Source organism: Lingula anatina, chromosome 3 (assembly GCF_051362555.1).
Source record: "Lingula anatina isolate TDL-2025a chromosome 3, LinAna3.0, whole genome shotgun sequence".
Lineage (NCBI taxonomy): Eukaryota > Metazoa > Brachiopoda > Lingulata > Lingulida > Lingulidae > Lingula > Lingula anatina.
In genome coordinates, this window is record NC_141769.1 from 17,531,625 (window position 1) to 17,549,829 (window position 18,205).

The 18,205-nt window shown below is 35.7% G+C and overlaps 1 protein-coding gene and 1 long non-coding RNA gene across 2 annotated transcripts; both read left to right on the forward strand.

Moving 5' to 3' along the window:
• Window positions 1-9,439: 9,439 nt before the first annotated feature.
• On the forward strand, window positions 9,440-12,719 carry LOC106173278 (leukocyte elastase inhibitor-like). The gene is made up of 3 exons (XM_013554356.2): window positions 9,440-10,111; window positions 10,448-10,847; window positions 12,360-12,719. The coding sequence occupies exons 1-3, from the start codon at window positions 9,473-9,475 to the stop codon at window positions 12,611-12,613; spliced, it is 1,293 nt and encodes a 430-aa protein (XP_013409810.2). The 5' UTR covers window positions 9,440-9,472; the 3' UTR covers window positions 12,614-12,719.
• Window positions 12,720-14,283: 1,564 nt separating this feature from the next.
• LOC147762987 (uncharacterized) lies at window positions 14,284-15,951 on the forward strand. The gene is made up of 2 exons (XR_015333613.1): window positions 14,284-14,663; window positions 15,346-15,951. It is a non-coding gene; the product is annotated as an uncharacterized LOC147762987 (long non-coding RNA).
• Window positions 15,952-18,205: the final 2,254 nt, after the last annotated feature.

Consider the following 18,205-nt stretch of genomic DNA (forward strand, 5'->3'; position numbering starts at 1 on the left):
CATCCTTGATGTCTTTTGTTCCCTTGGTGCATCGGGCAAGTGGGTTATCTCTCTAGGTGTCTTCAAAATCTAACATGTGTTTCCATTTAGCGAAAAATGACTGTACCTGGCTTTGACTTTATTTGATATCGGCCAACAAACATTTAATCCCTTTTTTCTAATTAACATAAAGTTTGACCAAAATTAGTATGTAAGATGGAGTGCTTTTGTCTAATACCTGGCAATGGTGTTTTTTATTCTGAGGCAAACCAGGATCGCACTAAGAACAGCCTACTTTGCATGTTTGTGTGGGGAACTCGGTGAAGGTCAGAGCGTGTGCACGATAAGGGTGTAGGTGTCACTGTGGCATCATCCATCTATCATGAAAAGAAGGCAAGTTGCCATTGCTCAAGATTACGACTGTCTTTGATAACTGTTTAATGGTACGCGGCGACTAAGTGGGGCAGAATACCTTACGGTTTATTAAAATAAAATTGGATCGCAATTCGATATTTCCCCTGATTCTCATTGTCAACTAAACACTTCCTTTGTTAGCCTATTTATCCGTGATCTTTATTATATATATATACTTGTACCCCAAAACAAGGGAACAAATTAATATCGGCAACACCGTTGTTCTCTGCTTGATTTTGCCAATGTTTGGCCTAACAAGAAGCAAAGAAGGGAAACACCAAGATGCTTATGTCGAAATTCCTTTGTTTTCAAATTTCAATAGACGGTTAAATTCAGTTAGGTTTCTGTAACGAACATCTCTCGCTGCATGCTGATCACCCTGTGAATCTTACTGACATCGGCGCTTACTGAACGACTGGCCAGTTAATAAGTAATAAATAACTCAAAAAAATCACAATTAATTGTCACTCAGAGGATAGCACCAAGTGTATGGCACCGTTTACCATGACACAAGAACTAAATCTTATAATCATATGGCTGTTAAGTCTAGCAATTTTCTCTGTGTAAATTTCACCAGTGACTGATGGATCAAAACAAACGAAAGAGATTCAATATTTGAAAAATGTTATGACCAGGTGCTGGAAAAACACACGTGTAAAACCTTAATATTAATTTCAAATCATCCACAAACTATAGGATAACAATGTGTTTGTTTGTGATTATGTCAGGGGTTTTACAATTTGTCTCATTTAACGTTCACTTACGGTTCTCAGTCTATTCTAGAACATTTGGTGTGTGTTTTTTATAGTTCTAATGTTGTTCTTTAATGAATGTAACAGTTCTAGAACTATTTTTGGGAAGTCCTTCAGAATGTCCTAGGACAGATTAAGAACATTTTTCACTAAAAGGGAAATTATTATGTTCTACATGTGTAGGACAGATAGAGAACCGTACGTGAACGTTAAATGAGACAAATTGAAGGGGACATACCCCTGTACACCCACCGCCTTTAGGGTGATAAAAAAGGTAAACATAGCCTCCCAGGATTATCATATGACAGCTGTGGTAAATGATCATTTAAGGCGGCTGCTGTATAATAGGGGCTTTCCGGGTTCTCGCCGTGGAGGCCAAATTTCCCCGTGATTTTACGAGATCTGTCTTGAGGTGGGGTTAAAGTGTGGCGACCACGAGGAAGAAGAGCAGCGATTTCTTCACTTGGAAAATAGCTGAACCTACGAAATTTTTGAGCTACAGGCTTGTTCTTTTTTCACTTTATGTAACAGCTCTCAATATACTTTATTTACGAACCCGAGTGTACTCTGTGTGTGAACATGGCAGAAACAAGAAACGAATGTCTTTTAATAATTTACAAATAAATAAAATGAACTTAATGCAGAACTGAACAAACTTAGAAAAAATTAAATGAATAACATTAATGAACTAAAGATACTTACTAAATTTCTAAACTAAATAAGGATGAAAATAAATGATAAGCACTTAAATGATCAAACTAAACTAAGAGAAATACAAAATCTAAACACAAAGAAAATGAAAAGTAAACCAATCAAGTCTATCATACCTGTGTGTGAACATGGCAGAAACAAGAAACGAATGTGCCGCGTAACAAAGAGGGGCGTATTTTATATAGAAACGAAGACACACGGACACAAACGAAAAGGCACGAACACACTTCTCTACACTAACACAACCACAATCATACATCATACATACACATATTACATTCTCCCCCGCCAACAACAAATGGTTTCCATACCATTTACAAAACGACAAGGGAACAACAATTTTTTTTCCATTTTATTAGTTTTTTCTGTACAATATTTACAAAAAATAAAATAAATACTCTATATGCTATTTAAAACACCCAGTTGCTATCATTATACCAAACTGGTTTTCTTCTACTTCTCTTTGGACGATCTGATGAGTCGATTTTTTTCCTCTGTTCCTCACATAACTCTCCTTCCTCTAATGGCAGTGCGTAAATTGGCAAGAGCATATTACGATGAACCGTTTTGGTTTTCCCAACACCGTCTTCTCTCTTTATTGTAAAAACCGGAATGTCTTTATTCGGTTGTGATGAGACAATATACACCTCTTTCTGCCAACGGTCAGCGAGTTTGTGCTTCCCAGTAAAAGCTACATTACGCAAAAGAACACGATCTCCAGTCGCCACTACACTTCCTCTCGATTCATTATCGAAATGTTTCTTCTGCTTTCTCTGTGCTTTTTCAATATGCTCAGCTGCTAATCGATATGAATCGCTCAACCTCTGTTTCAAATCATCGACATACTGACAGTGGGAGGAATTTTGGACATTTTCTGGAAAAGAATCTAGAAGCAAATCAACTGGCAGTCTAGGATGTCGGCCGAACATCAGGTAATAAGGAGAAAAATTGCTTGAAGTATTACGGGTACAATTGTAGGCGTGCACAAGCGAGCCAATATGTTTCTTCCAACTTTTCTTTTGAGTTGGATCTAGCGTTCCCAACATATCTAACAGTGTTCTATTCATTCTTTCACATTGGCCGTTTCCCATTGGGTGGTATGGTGTTGTTCTGGATTTTTTTATTCCCGCCAATTGACACAGCTCATTTATTATCTTTCCTTCAAAATTTCGGCCTTGGTCAGTATGAATACGACTGGGAAAGCCATAATGCACCACAAAATTGTCAAAGAAGATTCTGGCAGTAGTCTTTGCCGTTTGATTGGACGTGGGATACGCTTGCGCGTACCTCGTGAAATGATCGGTAATAACTAGTATATTCCCAACTCCACCCTTCCCATCCTCTATTGAAAGATAGTCCATACAGACCAATTCTAAGGGAGCAGAGGAAGAAATTGAACATAATTCTGCACGAGCAGTGGGCAACGTTTTACGTTTTATGCATCTAGGGCAACCACTAATGTGTTGAGACATTTGCTTTGTCATTCCGGGTCAATAAAAACGCTGTTGAAGGAGATTTACAGCTCTGTCTCTTCCAAGATGACCTATTTCGTCATGACAACCATGCAAAGCATCTTTTCTAAAGGCTTCTGGTAGAACTAACTGCTTAGTTACTGACCCATCATTAGATAGTCTTGTACAATACAGGACATCATCATATAGCACCATTCTCTCTAACTTTCTTTCAAAAGTCTTACTTTCTACATCTTTTTCTCTCATTCTTTTCTTCACACCTTTCAAAATATCCCGTACATTTTTTACAACAGGGTCTGCTTCTTGCAATTGTATCCAATCTTTTTTCTGATTCATTTGAACAGAAGCAGACAGTACCTTTGGAATGACATTTTCTGTACAAGGAAAAACAGCAATTAATGGCTCTTGGATCTGAAAACTATGAAAAATAGCTTGGCAACTATCAACTGTGATCTCTTGTGGCCATCTAATTCGAGAAAGAGTATCTGCTTCCACATTTGACTTGCCTGAGACATAAAAAATGTTAAAATTGTAGTTAGACAGTTCTGCCACCCAACGTTAACCTGTGGAATCCAATTTTGCAGACGTTAGCACATATGTCAATGGGTTGTTATCTGTTCTAACTGTAAAAGAATTTCCATACAGGTAATCAGAAAATTTTTCTGTGACGGCCCATTTTAACGCTAAAAATTCCAATTTATGAATGGAATAATTCTTTTCACTTTGTCTCAAACCTCTACTTGCGTATGCAATTACCCTGTTTTGACCTTCCTGAAAATATAAACAATACAAACTCTTAAAATAATGTATGCAATTATATACAATAAACACACACAATTTAATTATTCTATCTTCTAACTACTGCTTGAATATAATATCACTTCTTAATGTCACTGTTTAATGTCACTTTTTTTTTCCGTGACCACAACGACAATACCTTCACCAAGTTTAATGATATGTGACTACAACAACAAAATGTCACAAACTTTAATTAAAATTCTAAATGAAAGGAACAATAAAAAGCAGTTAATTAATCCCACAGCATTCTAACAGCAATGTCAAACTAATATCACAACGCCTTAATAATTGGACATGTGTGTTGACACGCATACACAGATTCAATGTTACTGACAAAGTTTACTACCAATTTTAATACTACTGCTGGTGACAAAATGATAATATCAAAACTCAAATGTCTCTGTACTAATATCACTACAGCAGTATGAATGAATATATGACAATGCAATAGAAAGAAACTACTGGCAATTATATAACGAGCCACTAATGAATTCTAATAAACAACAGCAGATATTAACTTCACTTAGCTTCGGCCTTCAACCAAAGACTGATATCAAAATTCAACCAAATCTGTTTACTCAGCCGACCCACTACGTTTACTACTTAACCAAGAAATATAACAATCCCTGTGTAATTATGGGTGAAGTGCAGAATATTCTACCTGAACACTACAGAAAACTAACAATTACTGTAATGTTAAGCTGCGTATCCTAAAATATTTAGTCTGAATAAGAAAACCTCTCTAATTAGACTTAATCACAGTCTCTACTTACATCTAACTGCTAAATCTAGCGAAATATTGATTATAGAAAAATACGGGTAACAAATATTTACAAGAATATATACAGTAGATCTACAATAGATTGTTTTACACAGTCTGTTACTCACAGTTCATTCCCGCGGGATTCAAATTATACAGTCCCGACAGCTAAAACAGCGTCCTTATATGCACGTTTCAGTAGTCGCAGGGTTACACCACATGAGACAGCTTGCGGAACCCGGTCACGCCTTCAAAGCTCCAGTTACTAGCAGTTCGCCAGCGGGGTCAATACACGTTGCGTAATACGTGGACGTGGTGGGCGTTGTCCCTTTACAGCCTCGTAGACATCGGAACTGGACTCCACTTGCCGTAACAATCACACACTCTGCTTACACTTCTGTCGTATGCCGACTCGAATGCCTCGTCAGAGCTTTGTTGACATCGTTCACGTCCATGCAGATAGCCAGGTTCTCATTCTCTCATTGACAATGATCTGATTGGCATCATCAGTGATGTGGGCAGTCTTCCACTTTCCCAATCTAGTCACACGATTGAGTTTACTCGGGTCCCTGTTCGGGCGCCAAAAATGTAACAGCTCTCAATATACTTTATTTACGAACCCGAGTGTACTCTGTGTGTGAACATGGCAGAAACAAGAAACGAATGTCTTTTAATAATTTACAAATAAATAAAATGAACTTAATGCAGAACTGAACAAACTTAGAAAAAATTAAATGAATAACATTAATGAACTAAAGATACTTACTAAATTTCTAAACTAAATAAGGATGAAAATAAATGATAAGCACTTAAATGATCAAACTAAACTAAGAGAAATACAAAATCTAAACACAAAGAAAATGAAAAGTAAACCAATCAAGTCTATCATACCTGTGTGTGAACATGGCAGAAACAAGAAACGAATGTGCCGCGTAACAAAGAGGGGCGTATTTTATATAGAAACGAAGACACACGGACACAAACGAAAAGGCACGAACACACTTCTCTACACTAACACAACCACAATCATACATCATACATACACATATTACATTTATAAAGAAGAAATATTAATATAATATGTACTACAACTGACATGTTGGATTTGCCAAGCTAAGAGCCGATTACTCCTGCAAAGCAAAATTGGCCCGGAGGACGTACTGCGCAGCAAAGGCCAAGTTTAAACAGGCTACATCACCAGGTATTTGCTTGTGGTACAGGAAAATAAGATAAATTACCATGCCCGTTGATACACATGCCTTTTAGATGAAAGTGGCTAGGATCGATTGAGAATTGGACGGATGATGCCCGGCAGCTTCCAATTATTTATGTGGCCAATGTTAAACTTTGCCAAGTAAGGAAATAATTCTTAATTTATAATTTAGTGTATATCACGTCTCTGTTAATATATTACTGATGTATGACAGGTTTTGATGTTTTATTCACAAACTAAAAAGGCCATCATTATCACTTTTAGTTTGGAGTTCAATCTCTCAAAAAGCCAGTACTAGTGCTATGTTTAGTACATGTGTATCCGGCACATCAAATTTGTTATTGTAAGTGAACATAAATTATTCATTTGTTTTTCAGTGGGGATGCCATATAAAACATGCCTTGGCCCTAGCATAATATAGGACGTACCTGGTAAAGGGTACTGGATAACTTCACATGCAAACTCTGGGCTAAAGATGGATCACATTGCTTGGCAAATGTAAACCAGTCTAGATTGACTTATATCCTCTAGCTGCAGGGATGGATTTTGAAGATCAAATGCCTTAGTGTACAAGTGTAAAAACTTAACAAATCTTGTTTATATATCAGGGACATATTGCTATACATTTTGAATAGGAGTGATGGACTTTCACAGTTATATTTAATCACCTTTATGGCCTTTGCAGAGATTCATTTGCAACCTTTTTGTCACTTTATGGGAGTGGCACGACTGTTTTGCATTCAGTGAATGAGATCAATGTTGAAAGTAGGTCCATGTACATTCTACAAGAATTGGACATTTGTAAATAAAATAATCCAGTGCTTTCAAGGGTTTAATTGCTTCATTTTTAGGTATATAATTACTAAATGTAAATTACTGGTATTAACTCCAGTGTAGTTTGAAATTTCCTATTTCTTTTTTTCTTCAATCAGTGTTGGCTATAAACTTCCCTTTTCACTATTTTCCTGAGGTTTGTAGAATAAGAACTTTATACAGTTGTCCACTCTTTTTCTTTATAAATTGTCAATTTACATTACTGCCTTTGGGATTTTAAATAGCTGGTTGTCTAAAAATGCCAGTGGATGCGAAATAAACATATTAAAGATCTTGTTCATTTTTCATAGTTCTCCATTGACTGGTAATTTAATGAGACCTGTTTTAACAACAAACTGCAACTTATTTTCCTTTATAAATGTTTTACTATTAAACTTTATTTATAAAGAAGTAAAATAAAAATCATTTGACATTTCATTTACTGATGGGTAGCATATCAGAATATTAGACTTACCTGCATCTTGGTTTTCATTTCACTTAATTTATGGCAACTATTTCAAAAGCTCGAACTTGATCATAAAGTGAATTTTTTCGTTTATTTACTGATGAAAATGATGCAATAGAAACTAGTGGATAGCATTCACAGTAAAATTCTTTCATTTATTTACTTATGAAAATGATGCTATAGAAACTAATGGATAGCATTTCCAAATGCAAGTTTCATTGTCATCAGATCTGACTTGAATGACATAAAAGATGACAAAAGAAAGTATTAAAATTGACAACATTAAAGTTGAAATTTAAAAAAAAACATTGCATTTTATTGACAGTTATACACAAATACAACAAATAAACACAAAATTACAGTCGAACTGATATTTATGACATGACAAACAGGTGTCATATAGTTATTTAAAAAGTCACTACTGTAGTATAAGAATGATACTAGCAAGAAAAATTTCATTAAATTATTAGTGCACTACAATACATATATATCTTCACAAAACCAAATATTTCATTTAAAAGTAATAAAGAAAATGCCTGATACTGTAAGTGACACCCAGACAAAAATGCTATCTGTTGATTCCTGATGTAATTAAGTCAATAACATCATAACTAAAGGGCATTAGAGTTAAATATACACTGAGCTATCTTCAACACCTGATTATCCTGACCACATGACTATCACAGTTCTTGCCTGGTTTTTTGTCTTGTTCTGAAATACATAAAAATGACTCACTTTTCTGAAATGTATACCAGTATGTGATAAACGTTGTTCTTAAAATACCAACTCTCATTTTGTACCTCATCACTGACCACCCGGCATGAAATGTTACAAATGCAACTAATCATTGTGTATATACTGAATAGGTGTGGAAGGTTAACCAGTATTTCATGATCAGGTACACATCACAGAGACAGGAATGGCATAAGAAAATTGGTCTGATATAGTTACCGTAAAAGACTATTAATCACAAGTACTATAGTGCTGTATTACATTAATAAACCATGGTGTCCTGTAAACTACACACAAAACTTACTTTTTAATATGCCCTCCGACCGTTGATGATACGGTCTATACGGTGATGCCATGAAGCCAGTGACCTGACGGGTGTGAGTTGTCTACAGTTGGTCCCTTTCTTCCAACAAAAAATACTACGACGCGATCTATACTTTAACTGCAATGCACCCTACGACACAACATAAGCAATTCGCCATTGCGTTGCTCTATCTCAAATTACACGACAACGCCAAATTTTACTCAATGCAGTCCTATAACATAGACTCGTGCCCGACCGCGATAGAAGTTGCAATGGCAGATTTTAACCCCACCTCTCGTGAAATCTCGCTCTTATCCACGTCTCGTTTGACGTCATCTGCTGCGCAGATGTTCAAAATAGGCTATCTCGCATAGCCCCTATCATACCAAGTTGGGTTTCTGAGGTCAGTGAAAATAAATAATTATAAAACCCATCCCAGATCTATTTTCAGTACTTATAACCGGGCTCATGTGATTGTTATCTTTGTTATTGTTCTAACTTGTATATACAGTACGTTTTTACTGTAAATTCCTGTGATCAAAAACCCTTTATTTTTCTTACTTATTTTTTTTTAATTTTTATACTTTAATTACTTACATCATGAATAATAAGGGGAAGAGAAATGTTAAATTCAACATGTTTTTCCCTTGATAGATAAAATGTAATAAATGAATAAAAACACCCCCTAGCCATTTCTCCGTCTCCACTCGAATTTGCTGGTGAGCTTCCAGTAACCCCCTTAACACAAGATGTAAGTATGCTTTACCAGGTAAACAACCTTTAATCAGGCTTAACGCGTGCCTCAAGAGCTGGGAGATAACTGATAGTGCGATGACTCAGACTGGGCCTGTGGTTATAAATGTGTATATGTTGAAATTGACACATGTCATTAAAGATAACGCTAAACATTATAACACATTTATTGCGTTTATTGAATCATAAAACGCCTGATAAAATGCCTTATCGGTCCCGATTGTTCGTCCATATAAATGACATCCCTTTGATATCAAAGCCAAACTGTCCAGCTAGGGCTAACGTGGACCTTACAAACATTAAACATGTCAGCGTTTGTGATATTTGTGGCATTACTTCTTTTGGCGTCTACTGGAGCTACGGTGCAAAAGCTAGATGTATTAAACACTGAATTTGGGTTGGCTATTTACAAGCAGTTGACCGCCGATCCAGAGGTTAAAGACATTTTTTTCTCGCCTATTAGCATCTCCACCGCTTTGGCCATGCTACAACTGGGCACTAACGGCACTACTGAAGATCAGATAAACCGTGCGATGAAATTCGACACACTCAGCCAAAACGAGAACGTTGCTGCTCTTTTCCGCGACCTGAACGCTAAACTTTATAATGCAAGCAACAACTACACGTTGAAATCCGCCAACAGGTTCTTTGGGAGCAAACGCTTTCCATTTCGACAAACATTCCTTAGCGACATGCGAGACTATTTTCATGCAGAACCCGAGTCTGTGGATTTCACCGCAAATCCCGAAGGGTCTCGCGTGCATATTAATGACTGGGTAGGAAATCAGACAGATGATAAGATCAAAGAACTTATGGCAAAGGGAACAGTTACCAAAAGCACTGTCTTTGTTTTGGCCAATGCCATCTACTTCAAAGGACAGTGGAATATGTCATTTAACTCCACCATGACATCTACCTTACCTTTCAGAAGCAAAGGACAGGAGGTAGGTCTGTCTACGTTTTGGTTATTCATGCTAGTTTTCTTTATTTTAATGCTCACACGCCTAAAAAGAAAAAAAAAATCAGTCATTTTGCATACATATAATCCCGTTTTACTTTTTACTTGAATATCTTTATTTTCTAGTAAGACAGAGCCCTACTGTAGAACATTGTTTACACGACCGTCTCCTCTCCGGTATTAGTTCTAATTAATCTTCAGAAAAGTGATCACCTGAATATCATATTAATCATATTTCATAATATAGTTTCTAAATTAATTTCTGAATGCTTCTCGGAAGTACCACAACAAGTTTCAATACGGTGCGTTATTCTGATTTTAGGCAAAAGTTTCGATGATGAAAATGTTAGGCCAGACACACCGTTATGGTATAAGCACAAAATGGAACTGCCAAATACTAGAACTACCGTATACCGGAAATGTCAGCATGTTGGTCTTTCTCCCCAATGAACCTGATGGCCTTCCTCAGCTTGAGAGTGCAATCAACAGTATTGAGCTTAACTCCCTGGTCAAAAATCTGACCAAAAGGCCCGTGGACGTCTATTTGCCCCGATTTGAACTCAAGGACGTTTCCATTAAGCTTGCGGACCATCTGAAGAAACTTGGAATGACGGATATGTTTGTGGACGGGGAAGCAGACCTGAGTGGTATAGGCGGTGCTCCGGGACAATTGTTCATATCTACAGCTGTTCATCAAGCATATGTTAAAGTGGACGAAGAAGGTAAGTGAAGAAATTTACAGTGTCACTTATCATTAAAGGGATAATAACTCTTCGTTTCGGCCAAAAAATGAATTTTCCTGGAGTAAACAACAATTTTCCCATACTTACCATTGGTTTATGAATCCATTTTTACATTCAAAAATAGTCCCTGGTTTTTTTCTAAAAAGTTTGGTTTTTTGTTAAAATCTCTTAAGAGATTTTAACAGAGTATAGCCATCAATGGAGGTCGCGTGGTCTAAAGACAAGCTCAGACATCAGAATAATAGCTATAACTGTCGTTTTTGCAGCAAAACAGAATATATTATATTTCTATGAGTTATTCACAATGTTTTTATAGTGAAATATAGATCTCATACAAAGAGTTATTATCCCTTTAAACATCTTTCTTTGAAAATATATCATTACTTCATTTTCGACTATTCAAATCGTTAGTGTCCAATGACTGGATATAAAACTTGAAAGTAAAATAGTGCACGGTACTACATTGTACTACTTGGCATCATATCATGTAAAAACATAATATCGTATAATATCATGCCGAGGTTTATTGATAAAATGTCTGTCAATTCCAAGTTCATGTATTGAATGAAATTGATGATATTTCTTTATAACAAAAAACAAATAAAACCTACGGCCACAGGGTATTTTCAATTGCAGCACACATTTTATATATGGAATGGACTACCTTCACACATTCAGACTATTGATAGTGTTGAAGTTTTTAAAAAAGACTTGAAAACACTCTTATTTGCACAGTACTTTAACTAAAACGTGATACTTGAAATTATATATTTTCTCATATTATCAGAAAATGTTTTATTGTTTAGACCATTATTATTATAACCAGCATTGATCATTTTAATTGTTTTATTCACCTCAGCTTTTATTATTTATATGATTACTTGTAATTCTGATAATTTTATTTGTAAACAACACTGAGACGGTAGTGTAGTGCGGTTTTTAAGAAATAATAATAATAATAATAATAATAATAATAATAATAATAATAATTATTATTATTATTATTATTATTATTATTATTATTATTATTATATTTGCAATATACCTATACCTAAACATAAAATTGCATATTCGTTGCAATGCACAGCGTGCACTGATGTGACTGTGCATAGACAAAGATATAGAATACATCAGCGGATTATTGTGTACTGAATTCATTATCATTCTTTGTATTTGAACACCCTGGGCGGCTGTAACAGGTTATCATCAATGAATGATGCAATTGTTTGGGGAAAATTGTGTTATCTTCATATAAACTAAAGGGTGTTGATACTGTAATCAAAATAGCTTGATATTTAAACGCCACTTGATTAATGATTAACACGGTGTTTGTTATTTTATGCCTCTGTTTATTGTAACAGTAATATTTTATTTCAGCTGGAATTTTTATTATTAAATTTACCTTTTAATTCAGAATTCATTTCTCTGAAAAATATTTATATACTGGTTAAGTGTGCAGTATTTGACAATTTAATCACACGTATGTTACAGGGACTGAAGCCGGTGCAGCGACAGGTACGGGAGGGGCCGCAACCGTCAAACCCCCTGTCTTCAGAGCGGATCATCCGTTCATGTTCATGATACGGGACAATATCACTGAAACTATACTCTTTCTGGGGAGACTCCATGAACCACCCGGAAGGAGCTTGCAACTCGGCCTGAGCGACTCCTCTGCGAGCCAGTCAATGGCAGACTGGTTTTTACTGACTTTGTATTTTTTCTTTGCGATGTACTTGGGCGTTTAATGTTCTTTCATCTGTGGATGTCCATTAATTGAACTGGTTGGTAAAAAATGATGCATTTGTTTCTCTGTTATAAAGCTTATATTATAAATAGCATATTTACATTGTGTTTTAGTTTTTAGTGTTATTATACCCAGATATGTTTTGACGTTATGTTTAAATTCACGTCTACACTAGGATTAAAAAAGTCTACAAAATATCAATGTAGCTCTTGATCATCAAAGCACTTTGGTGTTTGTTTATATTAGATCATTTAAACTAAAAAAAATTAAATAAGTTTCTGTTTTAATCTGGTTAGCCTTGATAAAGACTCCCACGTGTGTTTCCCGTGGCGGACAACATACAAGAATATCTGACTTTTAGTTGCTGTTTAAAGACTGTTTACAAAGTGCTCGAATGCATTACATACAATGTAGCTGAGGGAATTCTACTAAGAATTATAGTTCTCCGTCTTGGCTGAATATTGGTTAGGAAGAAGCTATATTTTACCAAAATGAAAGCCGCAAGAAAGTCTTTGTCCAAGTGATAAATGTACGTAAATTTGATTGTTAAGAAAAAAAAAAAAAAAAAAAAAAAAAAAGAAAATCCTCCACCCAAGTGACTCGCTTATTATAGTGGATTTGGATTAATGTACTGCTCGAATTGTTTTCATTATCCCCCCCCCTCCTCTCCTGAACAGAAGTCTGGATATGCCACTGTTTGCAGGGTGCAGGGTCATTGTGAGACATTTGTTCTCAAAGAAAAGTTTCCGGCAGTTTTACATAGGGTCAGGGCTGTTAACTATAGATTTCAAGCTAGGTTCATTAATCCTGCCAACAATAGAATTAAAGCCGATTAAAACATCCATTATAGCCTTACATAAAATTGGAAGTTTTCTCAGCAAATATACTATCGTGTCTTCTTTAGCCAACGGCTGAAAAAGTGCATTTTAGAATTAACGTTTTTGCATCCAAAAAGGAAAGGTATTGCAGATGGAATACAGCAGTATCAAAGGCTCATTCCACCTTACTTTCTAAATTTATGTCTGTTTAAATAAAAAAAACTACCAAACAGGTGTGATCGGACAGTCACTATCGCAGTTGGGGTTTTTACATTTAACTTTAAGTGATACGACTTATACGTAGGGTGATAGAAAGTGAAGTATACAGTTAAGTTCCATAGGAATATCACATAATCGTTATTGCACTAGGACTGACGCACCATTTTATCGTAAATACCTACTCTGTCACTGAAAACAGGCAAACAACCTGATTAAACAGTTCCCTATTTTGCCGTTGGTGTGGCAGTAAGACCAACATTCACTGCAGTCTTGTAAGGCAGTTTTTTTTAATAACCTGTTTCTCAAGCTCCGCCGACATCAAAATGGCCAAAATAGAAAAAAAATAAAATTGAAATCAAAAATATTTTTATTTTTTCCCCGACTTCCGACTGATCGTACTGTTCGATCGTAAACACGAAACTTAACAAGTTTCACTGGACTCCCGCGTCACATGACTGCCTACAAGTTCAAAACGAAGGGTATTTAAGCCAAAGTAAACGATTGGTTCATTTCCCCCAGCTTCCGGTTTTTAAGCCAATCAATGCTTCGCTGATATTTTACACTGCATTTGTCAAATTAATGCAACATGGCGGGAGACGCATACTGGAGTAGCTTTATCTACTTAAGCAGGAAATTGACCACTGTTGTGTGGCTCAGTGTTATAGTGAAGGAAGGACCAAAGATTTTATGCAAAAAGGTCTGTCCGGCCAGTGTTACAGACGTTTTAGGCCATTTTATTGACTGCTTTCTGTCAGAAATGAAAATATCAACTGCAACACTTGTCACGTGTGGAAGGTTTTAACAGGGAGCAAAAATAGGTTCTGAACTGAATGTAAGAATGCCGGTCACTACGGTGGTAGATATTGACATTAAGTGCATTCAGATAACAGTTGGCAGTGAACATCAAAAGATGCAGGCTCAACTAAACTCTCCAAGAACATCCAAATACAGAGCGCATTGGATTTTTAATGCAGCACTCGCGTAGGCCTACTTCTGAAAGTCTCCAGAAATGATGTGAGTATTTTTTTTTTTCGTTTTATCAGTCTAGAGTGTCATAGTTTTTTAAGGTGAATGTATTTTAGGCATTGATATGTTGGTAAATAAATTTCCTTTTTTGCACTTTCACAAAAGCGTATGTTAAATGCTAATTGCTCGCTCACAGCAACAGATGTTTCTATAGGCTACTGAAGCAACGTGTCTTTGACATTTTTTTTTATTAAATTAAGGCAGGTAATAGCTGTAAATTATCATGTGCTTTGGATAATGAGCCTGTCAACATGAATTCATAGTTCAATTAAGTTTTCCACCAAGTTTTTAAGGCGTATATAGATATTAAGTTTAACCATGCCTGTATCCAGCAATTTCAAAAGAAGGTTCTTTTTCTGAAAAAGTGATTCATTTAATTACCATAAAACCTTCATGCACCTAGATCAGTTTTGATCCAGAGCAGACCTTTTCCTGATAAAAAGGGTGGATCATTCAATAATATTGAATAAGTTAAGTTGTTGCTGCCATTTAGATTTAATAAAAATTAAGACCACAGTTCCATAACAGGCCATATTACCCTTGCTGGTTTTTGTATTTTCAACAATCTGGCTAAGCAATTGTTTGCTGTCTTTTGAATTATGCAATTCCTATGCAGCTAAGAGAAGGCACACATCCAACTCAGTTAACTTATCTGAAATATTTTTTTTAGTGAATCCCCAAGTAATGCAAGGCAGGCAATGTATAATTCCACCTCGCAAGTAGTGGAAGACTTCAATCTTTGTCTTCGGGCTGGACAGGCCAAAAATCTTGGAAAAAGCATAGCAGAGACACTGACAGAGGAGCTATGGTATAGAAGCCCATATGCAGAGTGAGACTGGCTAGTTTAGTGCAGCTGCCATAGTGACCATTTAAGGAAGGCCATTTAATAAGATGATTCTCAAACTTATTGAAAGATTCAAAGGTCTGAAATATAGCCTGATTGGATTCTTTTTATGGAAGTTATGCTGTTTTTATGAAATGGTCATTTTTCATATACATGTATTGGTATTTTCAGTGTGGGACTTGGAACTCACATGGGCATGAAGCCATATTGTTTCTGGATGACCATGTTACTTGAAGTAGATAATTTAAATTTGATGAATTTCCACTTAATCATTAAATCATACATAATATTGCATCAAGATTAACAAAAAACTGTTTTGTGCACTGCCATCGTGAATGCATAGAAAGGCAAACTGTGTTTTTTGTTTTGTAATTTACAAGAATGATTCGTTGAATTGACATTCATTTAGACAAATAAAACATTGAAAAGGAATTGCTGTTTTTATCCAAAAATTGCTATACCGTGTTAAAACCAGTATTTACCATTGTTTAATGTAGTTTTGAAAATGAGTAACCAAAAATTGATTATTTTGAAAAATATTTTTTATTTTTTTCCCCCCTCCGACCTCTGACAAAAATAAAAATCGTTCGAGAAACAGGTAATTTAAAAAAAACTGCCTAACACAAAGTACTTGGTTTTGCTGGGGATGCTTTTCGGTCCCGCACTCCTTTATCAAAATAGTTTCGCGACTTTTCTCTGGTCCGCCCGGCGCCCTCTGGTTATAAACATCTCAGATGGAGATCACTACACTAACTGTATATGTCTCTGTCGCTTTTGGTGACAAATGTCCTTCTTGTCATTCCTTCTTCAGTATATAGCCGACACTTTCCGTATGCATCCTGTCAATCTTTTACCTGATAATATTCAGGGATCTTAGTCAATAACTTTTATGATGATTGTGCAATTCAAAATTTGGGAATTTAAAAATATTTAACAAAAAATGTTTATTAGCTTGGTGGTTGTTCATATAGAGCGAGAAAACAGCATACTACGTACATATCGATTATTTAAAACAAATTATGAAAGGGAAGCGTACACAACAGCACCTATACCAAAACATGAAATGCAAAATTTGGCAAAATTTAGAACAGGGGCACATGACTTAGAAATCCAAAGAGGCAGATACCGAAAACCAAAATCAATACCCCCTGAAGAAAGGATCTGCAAGTTATGCTCAGATGAAGTGGAAAACGAAATACACTTTCTTTTAAAATGCCCCTTACTCACCAAACACAGGGAGATCCTAAAACCAGATCCTACACAAACCCCAGAGGGTCAGTTCAAATGCATAATGCAGTCAAACGATTTACATGTTATAAAGAATGTGGCCCACTACATCACAATGTGTAATAAGGTAAGAAAAAATATTCTCAACCAACCACCACCTAGTCAACCAAAGTAACGAGCGTATACTGCAATTGTAAAATCTGATCACAGTTATTGTATAAACAATATTGTAATTTACTATTGTAATTTTAGTTATATGATTATATTATGTATACTGTTAGGTCATAGTCATTGTAAAAAATGTACTTGAACCGCAATAAATAATAATAATAATAATAATATATGATAATTATAAAAACAAAAACAAAAAAAAAAACAAGCTGGAATATTTTCATACCGTTGGCTCATGGCCAACCTTGAGGTAGGGCTTCAACAGACTGATGTGAGTAGATGTTATAACTCACTGACCACTTAGTGGTGTAGCGGCCAGGACACAAATGTTTTGTTCAAATTAATATTTATGTTACGTTATTTTATTATTTTATTCATTTGCCAAGAACATGGACGCTTGCACCATGATCGATTCTTCAAGGTGATAACTGATAGAAAGTTCTTATATCAGCATCATGGTTCTGACACTTAATTGTCTCACAGTCAGAATAAAGTGTTTAGCCCTCAGTATTTGTTGTTTCTGTTATTTTTATAGTGTATAGCGCGAGTGTCACGGCATTAAATATTACGTAACAGCGGTTTAAAACATAAACTATACTGATGTTAAATACGGTGATATAACAGTATGTATCCTTGCTTTGTTAATTGCATTAGTCCTTTGATATTTAAAGTGAGCGTTTTGTACTAACCCATTGTTAGGCATATTGTTATATCTGATATGTCAGAAAAGATTAACTAGTAACTGCACTCTTTCAAAATAATGGTTTTATATAACCTGTATTTCTCTTTGATTTCTACAGAGGTACAGAAGGTAAAGGAATGTCCATTAAATTGAAAGGACACCACCAAATGTCGCCAAATTTACACACAATTATCATTAGAATATGCTCGATATAGGTTCCATGTCTAACAGCGTGTGTCTACCCGTGCAGCGGTTGCAAAAAAAATCAACTGTCAAGCAATTTAATGGCTCTTAAGGGCTGGATGTTTCCGGTAATGCCAACAAAATGTAGATATTATACGTTAATTATATCCTTAAAATTCAGTTCATTTTAGGAAATACAACTAAAGGACTTATTTTCAGCAATAAAACACATGCGTGTAGTCTCAATCTCTACGGCCCTTTTCTGTTGAGCGATACACTTTTCTATACCAGTTTAACTGGTCTGAACACACAATTACGCTGTCGGGGGTTTAACCCCCCCCCCCCCCTCCCCATACCACAAGCCCCATTGTACCAAGCAAAATTAATCCAATAAACTTGCTGTATAGAGCGCAGGGGCTCCGT